The sequence below is a fragment of the Phasianus colchicus genome, chromosome 16, assembly GCF_987193195.1.
Source record: "Phasianus colchicus chromosome 16, bPhaCol1.hap1.1, whole genome shotgun sequence".
In the NCBI taxonomy this organism is placed as follows: Eukaryota; Metazoa; Chordata; class Aves; order Galliformes; family Phasianidae; genus Phasianus; species Phasianus colchicus.
Window position 1 is genome coordinate 8131360 of NC_143451.1, and position 17849 is coordinate 8149208.

A 17849-nucleotide genomic window follows, 5' to 3' on the forward strand; every position below is an offset into this window, starting at 1 on the left:
AACTGAAGTTTTTGAGTTTCTTCATTGTTGATGTGATTAATTATCATGTAGTGACAGTTTTTTGATTGATAAATACATGTTAAGCTTGAATCAAATGTATTCCTTTAAAGAATTATGCCGCAAGAATTTTATTAAATGTTGAGGTGCTATACTGGAAGCCTGTGCAGCAGACATGAATGGTTTCTTCTAGGCAATTGATTTCATGCAGTTAGATTTGTGTCTGTTAGCTCTCTGTTACTGTACAGTTACTGTTTGTTCCAATGCTATGGTGTTATAAAATCTGAACTCAAATTGCGTGATTTATGAAGTGTAGTTTTTACATTATTTGTGCTGAAGTTACATCTGAGTAAAATATGATAGCAAAGTCCTCTTGTTCTATACAGGACTTCATTCATGGTTAGTATTATATAGTACAACATGAGAACTAGCTGCTATACTTCTGTGTCATGACCTGTAGAGGGTGTGAATGACATTAAAACAAAGATTGCACAAGAGAAAAAATATCTGTAATCAACGTTGTGCTGTTGTGTGAGCTGCACAATTGGAATTTGTTGAATTCTGTTAGAGACAGAACAACTTCTCAAATAAATAACAGTATTGATTTCCCAATTAAAGCCAAGAAAGTTGTGTAACTTGTCTTAATCTGCAGAGGATTCTTGTGATGTAAATTCCAGAAAGAAATTTAGTCTGTCTTTTAGGAAAGAGCAGGAGTTCTGTTATTATCAGTTGTAGAACGGATGTCTGAAGAATGGATTTGGGCTTTCTAGGTCCATTCAGGCCTTTAGCTGATAAGAAGCAAGCAGTCGGAGTTTATTTCACTTCTTATACCTGTGCAGTGCAATACCATGATGTATGTGATTCAGAAAAATATTCTTTTGAGAGAGTATACCATGATGCAGAGTATGTTAAGGGGTAGAACATCAAATGGATGCAAGTACAATTAAATAACATACAGTTCTTGTCTTTTTTTGTTTTGAAATGGATTAATATAGATTTTTCTCTTAACTTTTCAGGTTCTCTACAGAGTAATGAGATGTGTGACTGCAGCAAACCAAGTATTCTTTTCAGAAGCAGTACTCACAGCTGCCAATGAGTGTGTTGGTGTTTTACTTGGCAGTTTGGATCCAAGTATGACCATACACTGTGACATGGTTATCACGTATGGATTGGATCAAATGGAAAATTGTCAGACTTGTGGCACTGATTATATCATTTCAGTCCTGAATCTGTTGACGCTGGTTTGTACATGTTATTTTGTTTTTCCCATGAGAAAATACTGTGGTTTTTTTAAGGCAGAATGTTTTTTTCTGTCTGTGTTAGATGTATGCTTAAAACTCTACTTTTCCTGACCGCAAGTAAGAAATTCTTCTGCTAGTATTCATTCCTGAAAAGCCTATGTTGCTAGTTTGTGCTTTTAGTTTTAGCCTGAGTGTTGTTTTTATTTTGTTGGTTTCTTTATGTCTTGCTTGACTATTGGTCTCTGCAGTTGATGCCACCAGAGTTTTTGTGCTTAATATTCTCAGTTTTTCTATTGAATATCTCCTTATGCCATCACCTGGGAAATCAGAATTTTTCAAAAATGTAGCTCTTAGAGCACAAGTTCTTAAAATCCTATGGATGCAGGTTGATGGAGCAATTTTTTCATAGCTATTCTGTCAAAGCTTTTCTTTGCATAGATTTGGGAGAGCAAATACCAAATATTTGTGTTAGTGGGAAACTTTTTAAATATGCTGTTTGCAAGGTAGAAAAACAGTGTTTTGATTAATCTTTCGTAATTTATTGTAATGTAATTAGATTTAAGGTGTTTATTTAGAAATTGGTTAAATACTTTTGTTTTGTTTTATCCCCAGATTATTGAACAAATAAATACAAAACTACCATCATCATTTGTAGAGAAATTATTTATTCCAGAGTCTAAACTGCTTGTACTTCGTTATCATAAGGAGAAAGAGGTAAGAGAAGTCTCTGAAATTGTTACTACAGCCTTCTTACACGTGTAGAATATATTAGGGTGTAAAATGCTGTTCATTTTAAATAAGCTATAAGAAAGCATATATAGCTAGTTCGTGGTTTCAGTGTTCAGGCTCCATGAGTGTTTGCAACTTTTCTGCCTAGTATGACAATGAAGTGCTTAGTTAATGTGGCTTCCATAGTCAGTGTTGTGAGATTATAGTCAGATTATGTGAGTGGTCTAGAAAGCAATCTACAGACTGGGTGATCCTTAATTACAGAAAACTGAAGATTATGTATGAATATTGAGACTAAGTTATCCAGCTTTTAATTCTGCAGTGGTAATTAATTTCATTTTGATAACGCGCTAATCATTTGCTTCTTTATTTTATGCTATCAAGGTTGTTGCAGCAGCCCACGCTGTGTATCAGGCAGTACTGAGCCTGAAGAACATTCCTGTTTTGGAGACTGCTTACAGGTTGATTCTAGGAGAAATGACCTGTGCTCTAAACAGTCTTCTCTATAGTTTACATCTTCCCGAGGCCTGTTCTGAAATCCAGCATGACTCTTTCAAGAAGCATGTATTCACTGTGGAAAATGCAAAGTTTGTTGTTATATTTGACCTCAGTGCCCTAAGTACCATTGGAAATGCTAAGAACTCATTAATTGGGGTGAGTAAAGATCATATAGATAAAGTCTGTGCAATTTTAACTTCGTGCATAATGAAAAGTGGTTTCTAAAGTAGAATGTCTTAGCAGGGTTATTCCTGAACTGAAGCTGCTGTTGTCAGAACAGTTCTGCTTTTTGAAATGTCAGATAAAGGCAGCTTCAATGTGTCCGCTGACAGTGTATCAGCTGTGTGAAAATACTTGTTATGGGTTATTCTAAATAAGCATAAACTACTCTTAACAAATCATTTAAAAAGGGGAAAGAAATCAGTTATGATCAAGATTAGGAAATCAATGGAGTTGTAAAATACTGTTTTCCATGGGAAACAATAGTCAGCTGTATGGAAGGCCACACTTGAAAAGTGAGTCCTATTTATTATGTTTCTGTGCTTATGTTACAATTTTTTTTATAGATGTGGGCCCTTTCACCAACTGTGTTTGCACTACTGAGTAAAAACCTGATGATTGTTCATGGTGACATAGCAGTTCATTTTCCTGCTGTCCAGTATGCAGTACTCTATACGTTGTATTCACATTGTTCCAGGTACGGAGACTCATAGTTCATCAGTATTTTAAGAGCACTAGGATGAGTTGATTTGAATGGAATAGATATGGGATGGAGGAATGTATTTAATAGGGTTTAACAATTAAAGTTTTGTCCAATGTACTCCGATCAGTTTTTATTTAATAAGTTGTAGGGAGCCTGCATCTCAGCCAGCAAAGCATGCCATGGCTTAAAACTTGGCATTTAATTTGGAGGAGGATTAGGAGTCTTGAGTTTGAGTAGAAGAAAGTGAGGAAAAAAATGTTTGGGTTTTGACATTCTATGTAGTCACGTGACATTTTAACCATATTAACTACTTCTGCTTTCTTTCTTTGTGTTTCTTATATACTGTAAGAAAGTATCTTTTTCTTTAATTTTCTTGCCTTGCATTTCAGACATGACCATTTTATATCCAGTAGCCTCAGTTCTTCCTCTCCTTCCCTGTTTGATGGTGCAGTTATTAGTACTGTAACCACAGCAACAAAAAAACATTTCTCAATCATACTGAACCTTTTGGGGCTACTGCTGAAGAAGGATAACCTTACTCAAGATACCAGGTAACTGTCATTTTCTTATTAACCAGGAAATGTCTTCTCCCAGTAGAAAGACTTAATCTGGAAAATGGGATTTATTTTCTTCAGTAAAATGTGGTGTAACTTTAACCAGTGAAATATTTGGTTTTTATGAAACAAGTATAATTGAGCATATGTGGGAAAAGTAGCTCACTTTTATGCATGAAAATTAAATACATTGAAACCATCATAAGATCTATACATTAAAATCAGAGCTCCCAAACTTCACTGAAAAAAAGGATTTTGCTAGTTGAAAGTATCCTACTAGAAGAGCTGCATGCCTGTTTTACCAAGATGTTGTGAAATCTAAGGATGATCTTAATGTTACAAAACCTTTTAAATAAAAGAGGAGAACTGTGGTATGATGTTGATCTGTAACATGAAATAATTTAAGTTGTATTGAAAAGTATTTTTGTGACTTTATGGAGTAACTAATAGTTTTGGTTTTCTTTTTTGAAGGAAACTGCTTATGACATGGGCTTTGGAAGTGGCTGTTCTGATGAAAAAATCAGAGACATATGCACCCTTATTTTCTCTCCCATCTTTCCATAAGTTTTGCAAAGGACTTTTAGCAAACAGTAAGATTTTATTCATTGACTCTCTTATATGCCATAATTACATACAAAAGCTCTTTTTTACATATCATGGTTAACTGTAACTGTGATTGTTCTACTTTTAGAAGTGCTTCTGGTCTTCGTTACATGAAAACTTGCACTCCTTCTGTCCTTTTTTCACAAACACATCCCTTGTCATGACTTAAGCAAACAGTTATTTTCTTAAAATACTACTTCATGGATGTGATGGTAATCTACAGAAAACAGCAGCAATGTCCTAATTCTACAAGTTTGAGTATTATTTGATTAAGAAGCAGCAGAACGATTCCATAACACGATGTATTGTTCTGGACTTTAGAATAATCTGGAAATTGAGTTATGGAAACAAGTGCTTGTGGTAGCATAGTCCTAGCAAGAGCACTAAGTTCCAAGATCAGGAGTTGCTAACTTTAATTTCTTCTTACTGGAAATTAATAGTATATGCCAATGAATGGAGGCCATAACATAATTAACTGATCAGAGGTCAGAAACATAAATGACAAGCGAGGCAGGTGACTTCCTATTACAAAGTATTTATCTGACTTGGAAAAACTACCCAACTAAATAAAAACAGAAATAAGGCATAAAGCCTCTGTATAATAGCTGTTCTGTAAAAATATGTAGATGGTCTGCAGCAACCAGAGTAATGTGTCAGTTATCTGTTTCTAGCAACTAGTCACTTTTTCTAGTAACTTTTTCAATTCCTTAATTTTAGCCCTTCTGGAAGATGTGAATATTTGTCTTCAAGCATGTAGCAGCCTCCATGCCCTGTCCTCCTCCCTACCAGATGACCTTTTACAAAGGTACTTGCACACATTATGTATGTTATTTGAATTATGCTGTTCATGGAAATGTTAAGTCTTTTTTTCCACCCACTTTTTGTTGCAGATGTGTTGATGTGTGTCGTGTTCAGCTAGTTCATAGCGGTGCTCGTGTAAGGCAGACTTTTGGAAAACTTCTGAAGTCAATTCCCTTAGATGTGGTGTTGAGGTAAGTTCTTTAGATTAACTCCATATAGAGAATAGTTCTCTTTCTTTCCCAGAATACTTTCTTTCTGTAGAATGAAAAATAATGCTTAATGGATGTTACCACATTTTTTTTCTTCTACTGTGTGTGATTTAAAATCATTGCACAGTAAACTAGTAAAAGTATGAACAAACTTGATAAACTGTGCAGCACTTCTTGAAACAAATTATGGCTACTTCTAAAGTCCGTGTTATCCAGAGCTTCAGCAATATTTTGTCCTACTCTTATCATAAAGAATTAAACCGTTAAGTGTGTTGTCTTATCTCCAAAGAGTATGCTAATTTCTTCTCATTGTATGTGTATAAATTATATATATCTCTTTTGCATAACTTCTTTCTGATTTATTCAATTACACGGCTTGTTTTTCCCACTGTTCCTGCAGTAACCGTACCCACACAGAAATACAAGAAATTTCTTTGGCTATAAGAAGTCATATGAGCAAAGCTCCAAGTAATACATTCCACCCACAGGATTTCTCTGATGTCATTAGTTTTATTTTGTATGGAAGCACTCATCGAACTGGGTAAGAACTTCTTTTTAAAACTGAAATCAATTGATGTTGAATAAATAGTGAAGAATTGCAAACTCAGTCTAGTTTAAAACTTCTATTTTGTTACGTTGTTTTACTTTCAGTCATTTTTTTATAGTTCCTTTCAAGTATTTATAAATATCCTCAAATACACATTTACATTATGCACGTAGCAGCTGAAAGTAATCTTATGAGAGATTTGATTGAGAGCAGTAAGTAACTGGCATGTGTGCATTATAATCTTGTTATTGTGATTATATAATGAACTTGTGTTTATTACTGATGTTTTCTTTCAGGAAAGATAATTGGTTGGAAAGGTTGTTCTATAGCTGTCAAAGGCTGGATAAACGAGATCAACCAACCATCCCTCGTAATCTGTTGAAGACTGATGCTGTTCTCTGGCAATGGGCCGTTTGGGAAGCAGCTCAGTTTACTGTTCTTTCTAAGCTGAGAACTCCCCTGGGTAGAGCCCAAGATACATTTCAAACAATTGAAGGTAATATAAAGATTCTTTTTTCGTAGGATTTTTTTTAATAAGTTTGTGTGGCTAAGAAATTCATGTCTAAGACAAGAAACATAATGGTTTTGTTTTTCAGTGATAACAGATTTTAATGGTTTTTGTCTAAGGTGCTAAGAAAAGCAGAATAGCAGTTGCATAATTATGATTTTTGAGAGATTTTGTTTTAGCATTGCTGTCTCTTGACATGTTGATTTAAAGCATTATCTGGTGAATGTTTTTTTTCTTCCATGTTTTGGTGACATAGGTATTATTAGGAGTCTTGCAGCGCATACACTAAACCCTGATCAAGATGTTAGCCAGTGGACTACTGCAGACAATGATGAAGGACACAGCAGCAATCAGCTTAGGCTTGTTCTCCTTCTACAGTATCTGGAGAACTTGGAAAAACTGATGTACAATGCTTATGAAGGATGTGCCAATGCCCTCACCTCTCCACCTAAGGTTTGTGTCTGATGTTACTAGAAACCATCTGTTTCCAGAGGAAACCACTTGAGGAAAACATTTTCAGGATTGTGTGGGTCTTAAGTCTGTAACTTTTTGGATTCTACAGCATTTGAGTATGTACTCTAATGATGTAAAAAGAATAGCTTCTGAAGCAGAGTTTAAGAATGTTAGTTTGGCTACGATGTAGTTTTTTCTTAGAAGATGGAGTGAGGGGGAGGGGGAGAAGAGCTTATTTCTGGAGTATCAGCAAACATAGTGGTAGAACAGTAAGCAAATCTGAGTACCAGAGTTTTGTAGCTGTTGCTTGTCTATATGTTGTCAGCAGTCCTCTGCTGTAGTGATTATGAGGTCTCAGATTGCCTTTTGAAGATTTAAATATTTATAAGATGTGGTTTTCTGCAGTTTTAGCTGCAAAATATACTTCATTGTTGAAATAAATTAATTACCAGACTTCGATATTACAGTAATATAAGATTTAATCTTGAAGTGAATTAACATTTTCAGCTTCCTAGTGTGCCAGGTCAGCTGCATGCTGTGCATGATTTCTGGATATTTGTATCCAGAACATTCAAAATACAGATTTTTAACATGTTTCTTAATCTCTCAGTTGGAAATTCAGCCTCAGAGAAGAAACCTGTCATGACTTTAATTGTTTTTCATATTAAGCACTGAAAGCAATTATTTTATTTGTATAAAAGACAGGGATTGTAAAATTGTTATCTTTTTCTGTCTTAAAAGGTTATCAGGACATTCTTTTATACTAATCGCCAGACGTGCCAAGATTGGCTGACACGGATTAGACTTTCCATCATGAGAGTTGGACTGCTGGCTGGCCAGCCTGCTGTGACAGTCAGACACGGTTTTGATTTACTCACAGAAATGAAAACTAATAACAGTTTATCTCAGGTATTCTCTTTTAAAATTTTGTTGACTGTTGTAAAGAATATCCCTACTGTGTCTTAAAATCTAAGCTAATATAATCAGTGGTTATTAAACCAAGTGTTTTATAACAGTAGTTTTTACATGAAAAGCAAGTCTTGAGGTTTATACTTCTCTATTGACAGATTTTTGTGGTTAGGTGATACTGTGGATTGGGGATTACAGTGTACTCTGCACAGTTGGTCAAATAACATACATAAGTGAATGCTGTTTGAATTGAGCAGTTCAAGGCACTGCTTAAACCTTAAACTTGCTGTTTTGTTGTATTAGTCTGAGGTTTGTGGCAGTGTCTGACTTGTCCCTGTGAGCAGGAGGGGTGTATCGTGGGGATTTTTTCCTGCATGAAGTAACTGGCAGATAAACATAGGGATGGGATGAGTGAATCAAGTGGGTGGTTGTTTGCTTAAAAAATGTCAGTAATTTGGTTTGCTGAAACTAAAAGCTAAAGAGATTTGCTAGGTGTTTCTTACTCCTGTTTCTTTATGAATGGTTAAGTTTATTTTTATGTAGCTGTAGACCACTGTGTATAGTGACTACAAACTATTAACATTGAAGCTGGGACTTTGTGGCATGAATGCTTTCCTGAGTACCACTGCTTTTCCAAAAGCAGTGTTAATGGAGAGATGAACAGAGTGCTACGCTTGTGTAGGCATATAATGAAGTACTGCTTTACTCTATTCAAGCATTTAACAATGCATGCAGCTCTTAATTCATTTGAGATTTGTTAAATAAAGGTTTTGGTTTGGTTTTAGGGAAATGAATTGGAAGTGACAATTATGATGCTGGTGGAAGCTTTATGTGAACTTCACTGCCCTGAAGCTATTCAGGGTATAGCTGTCTGGTCTTCTGCTGTAGTTGGGAAGAGTCTTACCTGGATCAACTCTGTAGCTCAACAGGCAGAAGGGCGGTAAGTTTTTTTTTTTCCAGATAATTGAATGTTACAAATTTGGACTTTGTTCCTTCCTATGTATATTTCTACCATTTAATACATCAAGCATTTTTAGATATTTTATTTTATCTATGTTATCAGGATTTTAGTATAAATGGTGTTCAAAGGTTCCTTTTTTCTTAGTTTCTTCACTTAACAATGCTGTTTCAGTTTCTGTTGCAAAATATTGCTATAAATGTCTTTTATTTTATGTTCTGGCCAGTAGCAAGATCTGAGTATTGGTCATGGTTTGCCAAGAGAAGTAATCCAAGGGAGATGCTTTGCAGATTTATTTTTCATTTTAGTTTTAGAAAAAATGGCTTTTATGTGTTAAAGTAGAATCGTTGGCTACAGTTGCTATTTGGTTGGTTGGTATTCAACATAACGTGCCTGAATTGAGCTGATGCTGTCTTAAAGCAGTATGTACTGTCTTCTGTATGAAATGAAAAATGGGGATTTTTTTATTAATTAGTTTGTCTGTTAAGAGAAGATTAAAAAAAAAAACACACCCAAGATTTTATATTTATAACAATTTTCCCATTTTTGCAAGATTCTTTAAAATAGTATGCAAGATTGCAATAATACCTGAGGAGTTGCTCAGAAATGTCAAACTTAGTCTGTGAATTGTTTATTCTAGACCCAGTTTTACAATTCTCTATTAAATATTTAACTCATTTACTTGCATTTGGGTGTGGCAGCGTGACAGTCAAATTTAAATCTTGCATCTCCTTCAACCTGGAATTGGTTTGAAGCTGAATTAATCTGAATGGAAAAGCTTTAATACAGTGTTAGAATCTAGAAATTCAGCTCGCAAATTTGTTTTGATGTTAATCAATCTTTCTGGTGCTGAAGATAAGAAATGAATATTTGGGTTGTTGTAAAGAAGTGTTGCAAGTACACCACTTTACCAAAAAGAAAACATTCTGTAAAATGCTGACAAAAATATTAAACTATTTAAGGTTTGAAAAAGCAACTGCGGAGTACCAGGAGCACCTGTGTGCCATGACAGGAGTAGACTGCTGTATATCAGGCTTTGACAAAACCGTTCTGAAGTTGGCCAATTCCAACAGTGTGAATAATGCCAGCCCAAAGCACTCCTTGAATGGTCAGTATTTGTTGGTTTCTTCTGGAAAGTATGTGTATAAAATTAGAATGTTCATTTGTAATTATAGCATCTGATTCAAAATTAATTGACCTGTTTCTGCCTGTGGCTAAATTTAATCACTTAGTACCATTGAAATTAACATCACATACACATATGGCAGTTTGCAATATTGATGTCTAGCTGTATGAGATTAATAGGTAAAATATTTTGTATTTTAGTAGGTTAATCCTGAATTATTTATATCATCATAATTTAAGACTTATGTTTACTACATAAATGTATTATAGCTGCACAATTGATTAAAGGTTTTCTGAGCTGAGACTTTGCTTCATTATTCTGTTTCATCTTTGAGAAGAGAGGTTCTTTGTTCCTAATTCATTCCTTCTGTTTTCCTATTTTGAAACTTCTTTAGAGAAATGGACTGAAGTTTTCCAAAACCTCCCTTGAAAAGATCCTATATATTAATTAAAAAAAAAAATACCACCCAGGGGAAAACAAACCAAGCATTCTTCTTCCACTCTGTACTTCCTTAACTATTATGTAACAGTTAAAAAGAATGATGTTTCTTGAGTAAAGATGTGTTACATTTGAGCAATATAGTTATTATTTTAAAGCACATAAGAATATTTAGATATACATACTGTTTTTTGTTATTGTTACATAGGAGAAACTAGAAAAACCGTTCTGACTAAGCCAAGTGACTCTTCACCTGAAGTTATAAATTACTTGGGTAACAAGGCATGTGAATGTTACATTTCAATTGCGGATTGGTCTGCTGTTCAGGAATGGCAAAATATGGTCCATGACTTGAAGAAAAGCACGAGTAATACCTCAATCAATCTGAAAGCAGATTTTAACTACATAAAGTAAGAATTTCATTCATTTATTCTTAACCTTTGGTTGTCTGGTGCCCAGAAAATATTGGTGATGTTGAAATAGGCCTTCAAGGTTTAAAGGTCCTTTCATTTAATTTGATAGCTTTTGATTACTTTCCATCCGTTTTATTGCAGTTAAGCTTAGCAAAATCCTGAAATTACTTGACTTAAATGAAGTTCCATCCCAAAGCTTACTTTCTATGCATAAAGGAAAAAAAAAAATGTTTTTTAAATTCTTGCATAGTCACACTTTCTATGCTTTCTATGGTCAGGAAGAAATAGTTTAAAAAGTATTATTCATTGTCTGTTAATGCAAAAACTTTGCAGCTGGAAATAATGTATTTTCTTCTCATTTATAAGTGTTTTATTAAATCTGGGGGGTTTGATGCCATTCTTTTTTTTTTTTTTTTCTGTTTGAATTGGAGGTATTTAGTTTCTGGAATGAAAATAAACCTGTAAAAATTGAATTGCAGATCTCTGAGCAGCTTTGAGTCTGGTGAACTTACTGAATGCACTGAACAACTGGAATTATTACCAGGAGAAAATATCAGCCTACTTGCAGGGGGATCCAAAGAAAAAATAGGTATGTTAGTTCAAAAAAAGTGACCTTAGTTGAATTACAGAAGTAGATATTTCTCCATTTATCTGTGTGACAAACTGTAACTTCTGAATGCAGTTTGCAGTGTTTGGTGGACTGACTTGTAACCTTTATGAATTAAGCTTCAAAATGATTTGCAATGATAATTTGAAAAAATAACTTGTAATATTTAAAAAGTCTTTTGTGGAGTTAGTGTGTTGTAAGTAACTTGTTAATGTTAATATGAATGGATACGCATGTAAAAGTGAATCTTTTCCCTAAGACCATTGCTTTCAAAAATTCTTTCTTAACATGTGATATTGAAAATTCTACTTAGTTTCAATTTTATCTCTTTGTAGACATGAAAAAGCTCCTTCCTAATATGCTAAGTCCTGACCCGAGAGAACTTCAAAAAGCAGTTGAAGTACAACTTCTAAGAAGTTCAGTGTGTCTGGCAACAGCTGTAAACCACATGGAGCAGGAGCAAAAGTGGCAGTCAATATCTGAGTAAGTTGCAGCATGTTATAATGAGTGTAACCCACTGTGATGAGCTGTTCTAGCTTTTCAAATGAAACTGTGAACTGCATAATCTGTACTTCAGCATTTATAGTACTGTTGATTCCTAGCTTAGTCTGTTATGAGTTATAACCTTACTTAGGGGACATGAATTGGTGTTTAACTTAAAAGACTGTTAGTTGAGTCAACATGTGACTTGTTATGTTTTTGAATGACTTCTTGATCATCCATATGCAGATGGAGGAGTTGCTTTTGTCTTCAGTATTTTTGATACTGTTTTCTAGTAAATAGTCCAGCTAACAAAAATAACTGTTAACTTTTATTTCAGAAATGTTATAAAATACTTAAAACAAACGTCACGAATAGCTATTGGACCTTTAAGACTTTCCACGCTCACTGTGTCTCAATCTTTACCAGTGTTGAGCACTCTTCAGTTGTATTGTTCTTCTGCTTTAGAAAACACTGTATCCAACAGGCTGACATCGGAGGTATGGCTGTGTTTTAATCAAATTTACATTTTACAGTTTTCTAGTTCTATAGCCATGTTATGAAGTATTGAATGTAGAATGTAGAACTAAAGAATCATTGAGGTTGGAGAAGACTTTCAAGATAATCAAGTCCAGATGTCAGTCAGAACTACCGAGTTACATCACTAAACCATATCAGTTAATGCCACATCAATGCATCTGAGCTACCTCTAGGGATGGGAACTCCACTGCTTCCTTGGCAGCCTAGTCCAGTGCTTGACCATCCCCTCCAAGAAGAAATTCTTCCTGGTATCTGGTCTAAATCTCTCTGGCAGTTTGAGACTGTTTTCTTTGAACCATGTTAATCGCACTTTAAAAAGGCCCTTCTAGTTTTCTAAAGTTCTTAGACCATGTGTTTTATTTTAAATTTATGCTTCAGATGGATTTCTATAGCTATAAGTACACCAGTTCTTTCAACATTTCTTTGAAAAGCAACTTGCAATAAAACTGCAATAACACCATGAAAGTAACCTTTAAATATAAAAAAAAAAAACCCACAATTACTTTGTCAATTAAAAACAATGTCAAACTTCAGTGAGCACAGATGACCTGTTTTCTGAACAATGGGACTAGGAATGATAGTGCTTGTTGGTGAGCTTGTTCTTATGGTTGTCCTCTTAAAATCAAGTGTCTTCATAGGTCTACATAATACATATTTGCTTTTTAGTTAGTCATACAGTTTGACTGCTAATACTAAGAATACTTGCTTTTCACTAAAGTAATCTTTGCTTTTAATAAATGAAAATACTTATTTATTAAGCTCTCTTGACAGCTGTACAACCTTCATGCCTCTTTCAGGACTGTCTCATACCTCTCTTCAATGATGCTTTGAGGTCATGTAAACAGCACGATGTGAGGCCGTGGATGCACGCACTGAGATACACAGTGTACCAGAATCAACTGATGGAAAAACTTAAAGGTATATAAGCTCTTATTTTAGTGCTAAAAATTGTTAAATACGGAACTTAAACTAAATTTTCATTAAAAGTGGGAGCTGCATCTTGCATTACTAGGATTAGGTTTTAAATTCAAGGTTTTGTTATTTAGATGTCTTCCCTTATCTAAGTGTCTCAATTACTGCTGTAATGCAGACTGTTTTTAAGAAAAAGGAGAGTTCTAATCACACTTTGCTTGCTCATCTCATTGTACTTTATTTCACTTTTGAATGCTTCAGTACTTAAAAATGGTCATGAAAACCACAAAAGTGCATTTCTAGATTAAGACATTTCAGTGACTTAATTATTTTTAAGGAATTTTTAGGAAATACAAAAGGGTTGACCAAGTTCTTTACTGATGGCAGTATATAAAATACTCCTATATTGGAGAGAAATTATACCTTAGGTAAAATTACTGTTTGTTTTTTTTTTTAACTGTGCTTAGTATGTCTTGCTTTCTTCTTCAGAACCAACAGTCCCAATTAAGAGTCATCTAATGGAGCTGGGCTTAACAGCAGCAAAATTTGCACGAAAGCGAGGAAATATTGCCCTGGCTACACGGTTGCTTGCCCAGTGCAGTGAAGTTCAGCTAGGAAAAACCACCACTGCGCAGGACTTAGTTCAGCACTTTAAAAAACTGTCTGCACCAGGTCAGATAGATGAAAAGTGGGGTCCTGAACTTGATATTGAGAAAACAAAGTTGTTATACACAGCAGGTGAGTGTCACTACAGAAATTGTAGATTCTTGAGCTTCTTGTCATCGTGACCAGACTAAATCCTCTGAGTGAATCTTAATGGAACAGCATCATTAGTAATTGCTTTCATCCTGTTAACTGTTGTCTCAATCTGAGTTTTCTTTGTAAGATACTCTGTTATGAGCTGTATCTGAAAATACTGAATTTAGGACGAAGTGTTTGAGTGAAGTTAACACCACTAAAAATATGCTTTTCATAATGTGCAGGTCAGTCAACACATGCCATGGAAATGCTGAGTTCTTGTGCCATATCGTTTTGCAAATCTGCCAAGGCTGAATATGCGGTTGCTAAATCTATTCTTACACTGGCTAAATGGATTCAAGCAGAGTGGAAAGAGATTTCAGGACAGTTAAAACAAGTGTATAGAGCTCGTCAGCAGCAGAATCACGCTGGTCTGTCTACCTTGTCTAAAAACATATATACTTTGATTGATCTCCCAGCTGTTAATACATTGGAAGAGGAATACCCCAGGATTGAAAGTGAATCTACAGGTAGAGTTGTTTTCCCACTTAGTTTTATTTTGTTAAATTAATGACTGGTGGTTCCACTGAGGGATAGATATAGTAATAAAGAACAAATACTCCACATATGCAAGTACGTATAACAGCGTCTTTTTGTATAACAGGTATGTATGCACAACTTAACAACAACAAACAAACAACCTTTGATATTTCACATTTCATGTTTCTTTCCTGATATTTTTGTTACTTTATTTCTTGCCTGAATATGAAACTGTAATGTATTTTTTATAAAGAGCATATAAAATCTCATCATGCTTCTGTCTGCTTTCATCTCTTGAATTTTTTTTAATGTGTGAATGGGATCATTTAGGTTGAGTATTGAAGCAGCTGTATTTTTAAGGCCTTGGAAATATGAGTTGTGGTCACCTTAGGTTTTCTAATGAGCTTCCATCTATGTTTAATTTGAAAATTTTGTTGTTGCCACTAAATACACTCAATTTTCTGCAGACCTTTCTTCAAATGTTAAGATAATTCCTTCTTTAAGTGTGGATTTTGCATATACTTCAGAATTGATATAACTATTATTGGCTGTTAAGGGCTTTGTTTTTTAACTTAGAGAAATACTCAAATTGAAATATACTTACGTAGCTTGGTTACTTCATAAAGTCTGCTTTCTGAAGCATATTATTTTCCTGTGTTTTGGAGATCATGAGCCTCTTGCTTCAGTTTCATCCTTCTGTGACAGAGAAAGCAGTTGTAGAGTACAGAATGGTGGTTGTTAGCAAATGGAAAAACTGTTTTGCAGTTAGTGTCAAAGCTGAAAAAGAATTGCTCTGGAAAATTTTACGTATGGGTGCTAACTTAACCAAAAAGGATTATGTACTATATATATATATATATTTATATATATATAATGAAATAATAATTTGCTGTTATTTTATATGTTGAAGTGAGAAGTATCTATTACGTTGTAATCTATGTTGCTCCATTTCTTCTGTTACAGTAAATATTGGAGTTGGAGAACCTGACTTTATCTTGGGACAGCTGTATCACTTGTCTTCAGTACAGGCACCTGAAGTGGCCAAGTCTTGGGCAGCCCTGGCTAGTTGGGCTTATAGATGGGGCCGGAAAGTAGTTGATAATGCCAGGTAAATTCATCCTAATGTTTAAAGCATAATTATAGCATAATTAATTTTTTTTAAGATGAGTTTTAGCATTGTATTATTGATTATAGTTATTCCTTATGGTCAAAAGTCAAATGTGAGCAGGGAACTTTGACTGTTGTTCTGACCTTTCTAAAAAGTAAGTTTCTGTATGTGATCAAGGATGAAGATTTATCTTTCAGGTTCTATATACACAGTGCTAATGGACCCCTCAAATAAGAATATAACTTATTAAATATTACAGTCAGGGAGAAGGTGTTCGTCTGCTGCCCCGAGAAAAGTCTGAGGTTCAGAGCTTGCTTCCAGACAACGTTACAGAGGAAGACAAAGAGAAGATTTATGGGATCCTTGGGCAAGCAGTGTGTCGTCCAGCTGGGATTCAAGTAAGTGGGAATTTTCCAGCTTAAAATATGCTCAGCTTTGTGGTTTATTTTCTTTCCCCTACTTGTGATTCATATTAACTTCTGTAAGTGTTTTGTAGTTAAAACTCAAATAATATGCAAGTTCTCTTAAGAAACCAGCTGTTAGTTAAGTGGTACATGGACTGTAGTACAGTGTCACAGTGCAGTTGGATTAGCAGATAACAGATCCTTGTAGAAAAGGCTTGAAGACTTGGTCAAATCTATTATCTCTTTATTTGTACTTAGGATGAAGATATGACTCTGCAAATCACTGAAAATGAAGACAATGAAGAAGATGATATGGTGGATGTTATATGGCGTCAGTTATTAACAACTTGTCCCTGGCTTTCAGATCTTGATGAAAATGCAACAGAAGGTTTAATTAAAGTATGGAGGAAAGTTGTAGACAGAATCTTCAGTCTCTATAAACTCTCCTGCAGTGCATATTTCACTTTTCTCAAACTCAATGCTGGTCAGGTTAGTAGTGTGCTGTAGGAAAGTTGAGTTATGAAAGTTTCTAAATGATGAGATGAACTATATACTTAATTTAGAGGAGTATTTCTTTCTTTTAAGGTTCCACTTGATGAAGATGATCCAAGGCTGCATTTAAGAAATACTTCTGAGCAAAGCACTGATGATGTTATTGTGATGGCAACTCTAAGACTGTTAAGGCTGCTTGTAAAACATGCTGGAGAGCTTAGACAGTATCTAGAACATGGGCTAGAAACTACACCCACTGCTCCTTGGAGAGGTAGTTATATGTTACTTAGCTCTTAAAGTTGATTTTGACATGTCTTCATAAATGTAAGCAGAAGGATATTCATTGTGTTCTTGAGAAGAAAAAAAAAATAAACATGGTGGAAGGAAGGTAAGTTCTTCACTGAATAATTTCATGGAAGTTGTTCTACTTCCTGACAAGCGTTCTGATCTTAGAGCACAGATTCTCCTGTATTGAGATGCTGAAAGAAGAAAGAAAATGTGGTTTGTGAAGAGTTGCATTATTTTATCCTCTTAAAAGAAGAGTGTGTGTGTGTGTGTGTTTCCCCTCTAGCCACAGTTTAAAATATGTTTCAGAGAAATGTATGTGACTGAAGCAGTAGCAGTTGTATGTCATCAGACTACTTGTTACATTTGATTAGGGACATTCTCAAGGAAAGATACCGAGTTAGCGTGGAAGGCAGTGGAGGAGGAGGCAGCCAACTGCTGCCAGTTTGTTCATTTGAAATGTCCAGTTCACTGACTTCAGGAACTATTGCATCTCTCCTATTTTTTTAAAATTATGTAACAGTGGAATTCATTTTCTAGTGCTTGATTGAACAATGTCATCTGATGTGATCTGCATTTGAATTGTATGACTAAATAAGCAATTCAATTGCTCGTGCCCTGGAAGGCAATTCTTTAAAACAAGAGGGCTTTTTTGTTGGGAGCCTAGACTTTTCACAGAATCATAGAATTGGAAGGGTTGGAAGGGATCTCAGGATCATTTACGTTCTTCCAATGCATAAGTAGTATGCTCTAAAAATGTGCATTGTTTAATGTATATGGAAAGGATACAGCATATCCTCTTGTCCTGTTGTTGTAGGTATTATTCCTCAGCTCTTCTCTCGCCTCAATCATCCAGAAGTGTACGTTCGTCAGAGTATTTGCAACTTATTGTGTCGAGTGGCTCAAGATTCTCCTCATCTCATACTGTATCCTGCAATAGTGGGTACTATTTCACTCAGCAGTGAATCCCAAACCTCAGGTATGAAAGAAAAATATCAAATGTTCAAATGCTTTTTATCTAACATACTTTATATGCTGGGTAAAGTGATTTTAATT

General features: G+C 34.8%; 1 protein-coding gene across 2 annotated transcripts in view; it reads left to right on the forward strand.

The window, feature by feature from the left end:
- Positions 1–17849, forward strand: part of SMG1 (SMG1 nonsense mediated mRNA decay associated PI3K related kinase) — a 59325-nt gene that overhangs the window by 22405 nt on the left and 19071 nt on the right. For both annotated transcript variants that reach the window (XM_031606861.2, XM_031606863.2), the window contains 26 exons: positions 1014–1238; positions 1851–1952; positions 2352–2621; positions 3032–3162; positions 3558–3719; positions 4194–4312; positions 5043–5130; positions 5216–5317; positions 5736–5876; positions 6179–6378; positions 6647–6843; positions 7585–7752; positions 8538–8692; positions 9673–9818; positions 10483–10684; positions 11167–11276; positions 11630–11777; positions 12115–12274; positions 13112–13232; positions 13716–13964; positions 14210–14494; positions 15468–15612; positions 15872–16010; positions 16275–16505; positions 16602–16779; positions 17611–17772. In XM_031606861.2, the coding sequence (XP_031462721.1) occupies positions 1014–1238; positions 1851–1952; positions 2352–2621; positions 3032–3162; positions 3558–3719; positions 4194–4312; positions 5043–5130; positions 5216–5317; positions 5736–5876; positions 6179–6378; positions 6647–6843; positions 7585–7752; positions 8538–8692; positions 9673–9818; positions 10483–10684; positions 11167–11276; positions 11630–11777; positions 12115–12274; positions 13112–13232; positions 13716–13964; positions 14210–14494; positions 15468–15612; positions 15872–16010; positions 16275–16505; positions 16602–16779; positions 17611–17772 (4336 nt within the window). The remainder of the gene's footprint in view (positions 1–1013; positions 1239–1850; positions 1953–2351; positions 2622–3031; positions 3163–3557; positions 3720–4193; positions 4313–5042; positions 5131–5215; positions 5318–5735; positions 5877–6178; positions 6379–6646; positions 6844–7584; positions 7753–8537; positions 8693–9672; positions 9819–10482; positions 10685–11166; positions 11277–11629; positions 11778–12114; positions 12275–13111; positions 13233–13715; positions 13965–14209; positions 14495–15467; positions 15613–15871; positions 16011–16274; positions 16506–16601; positions 16780–17610; positions 17773–17849) is intronic.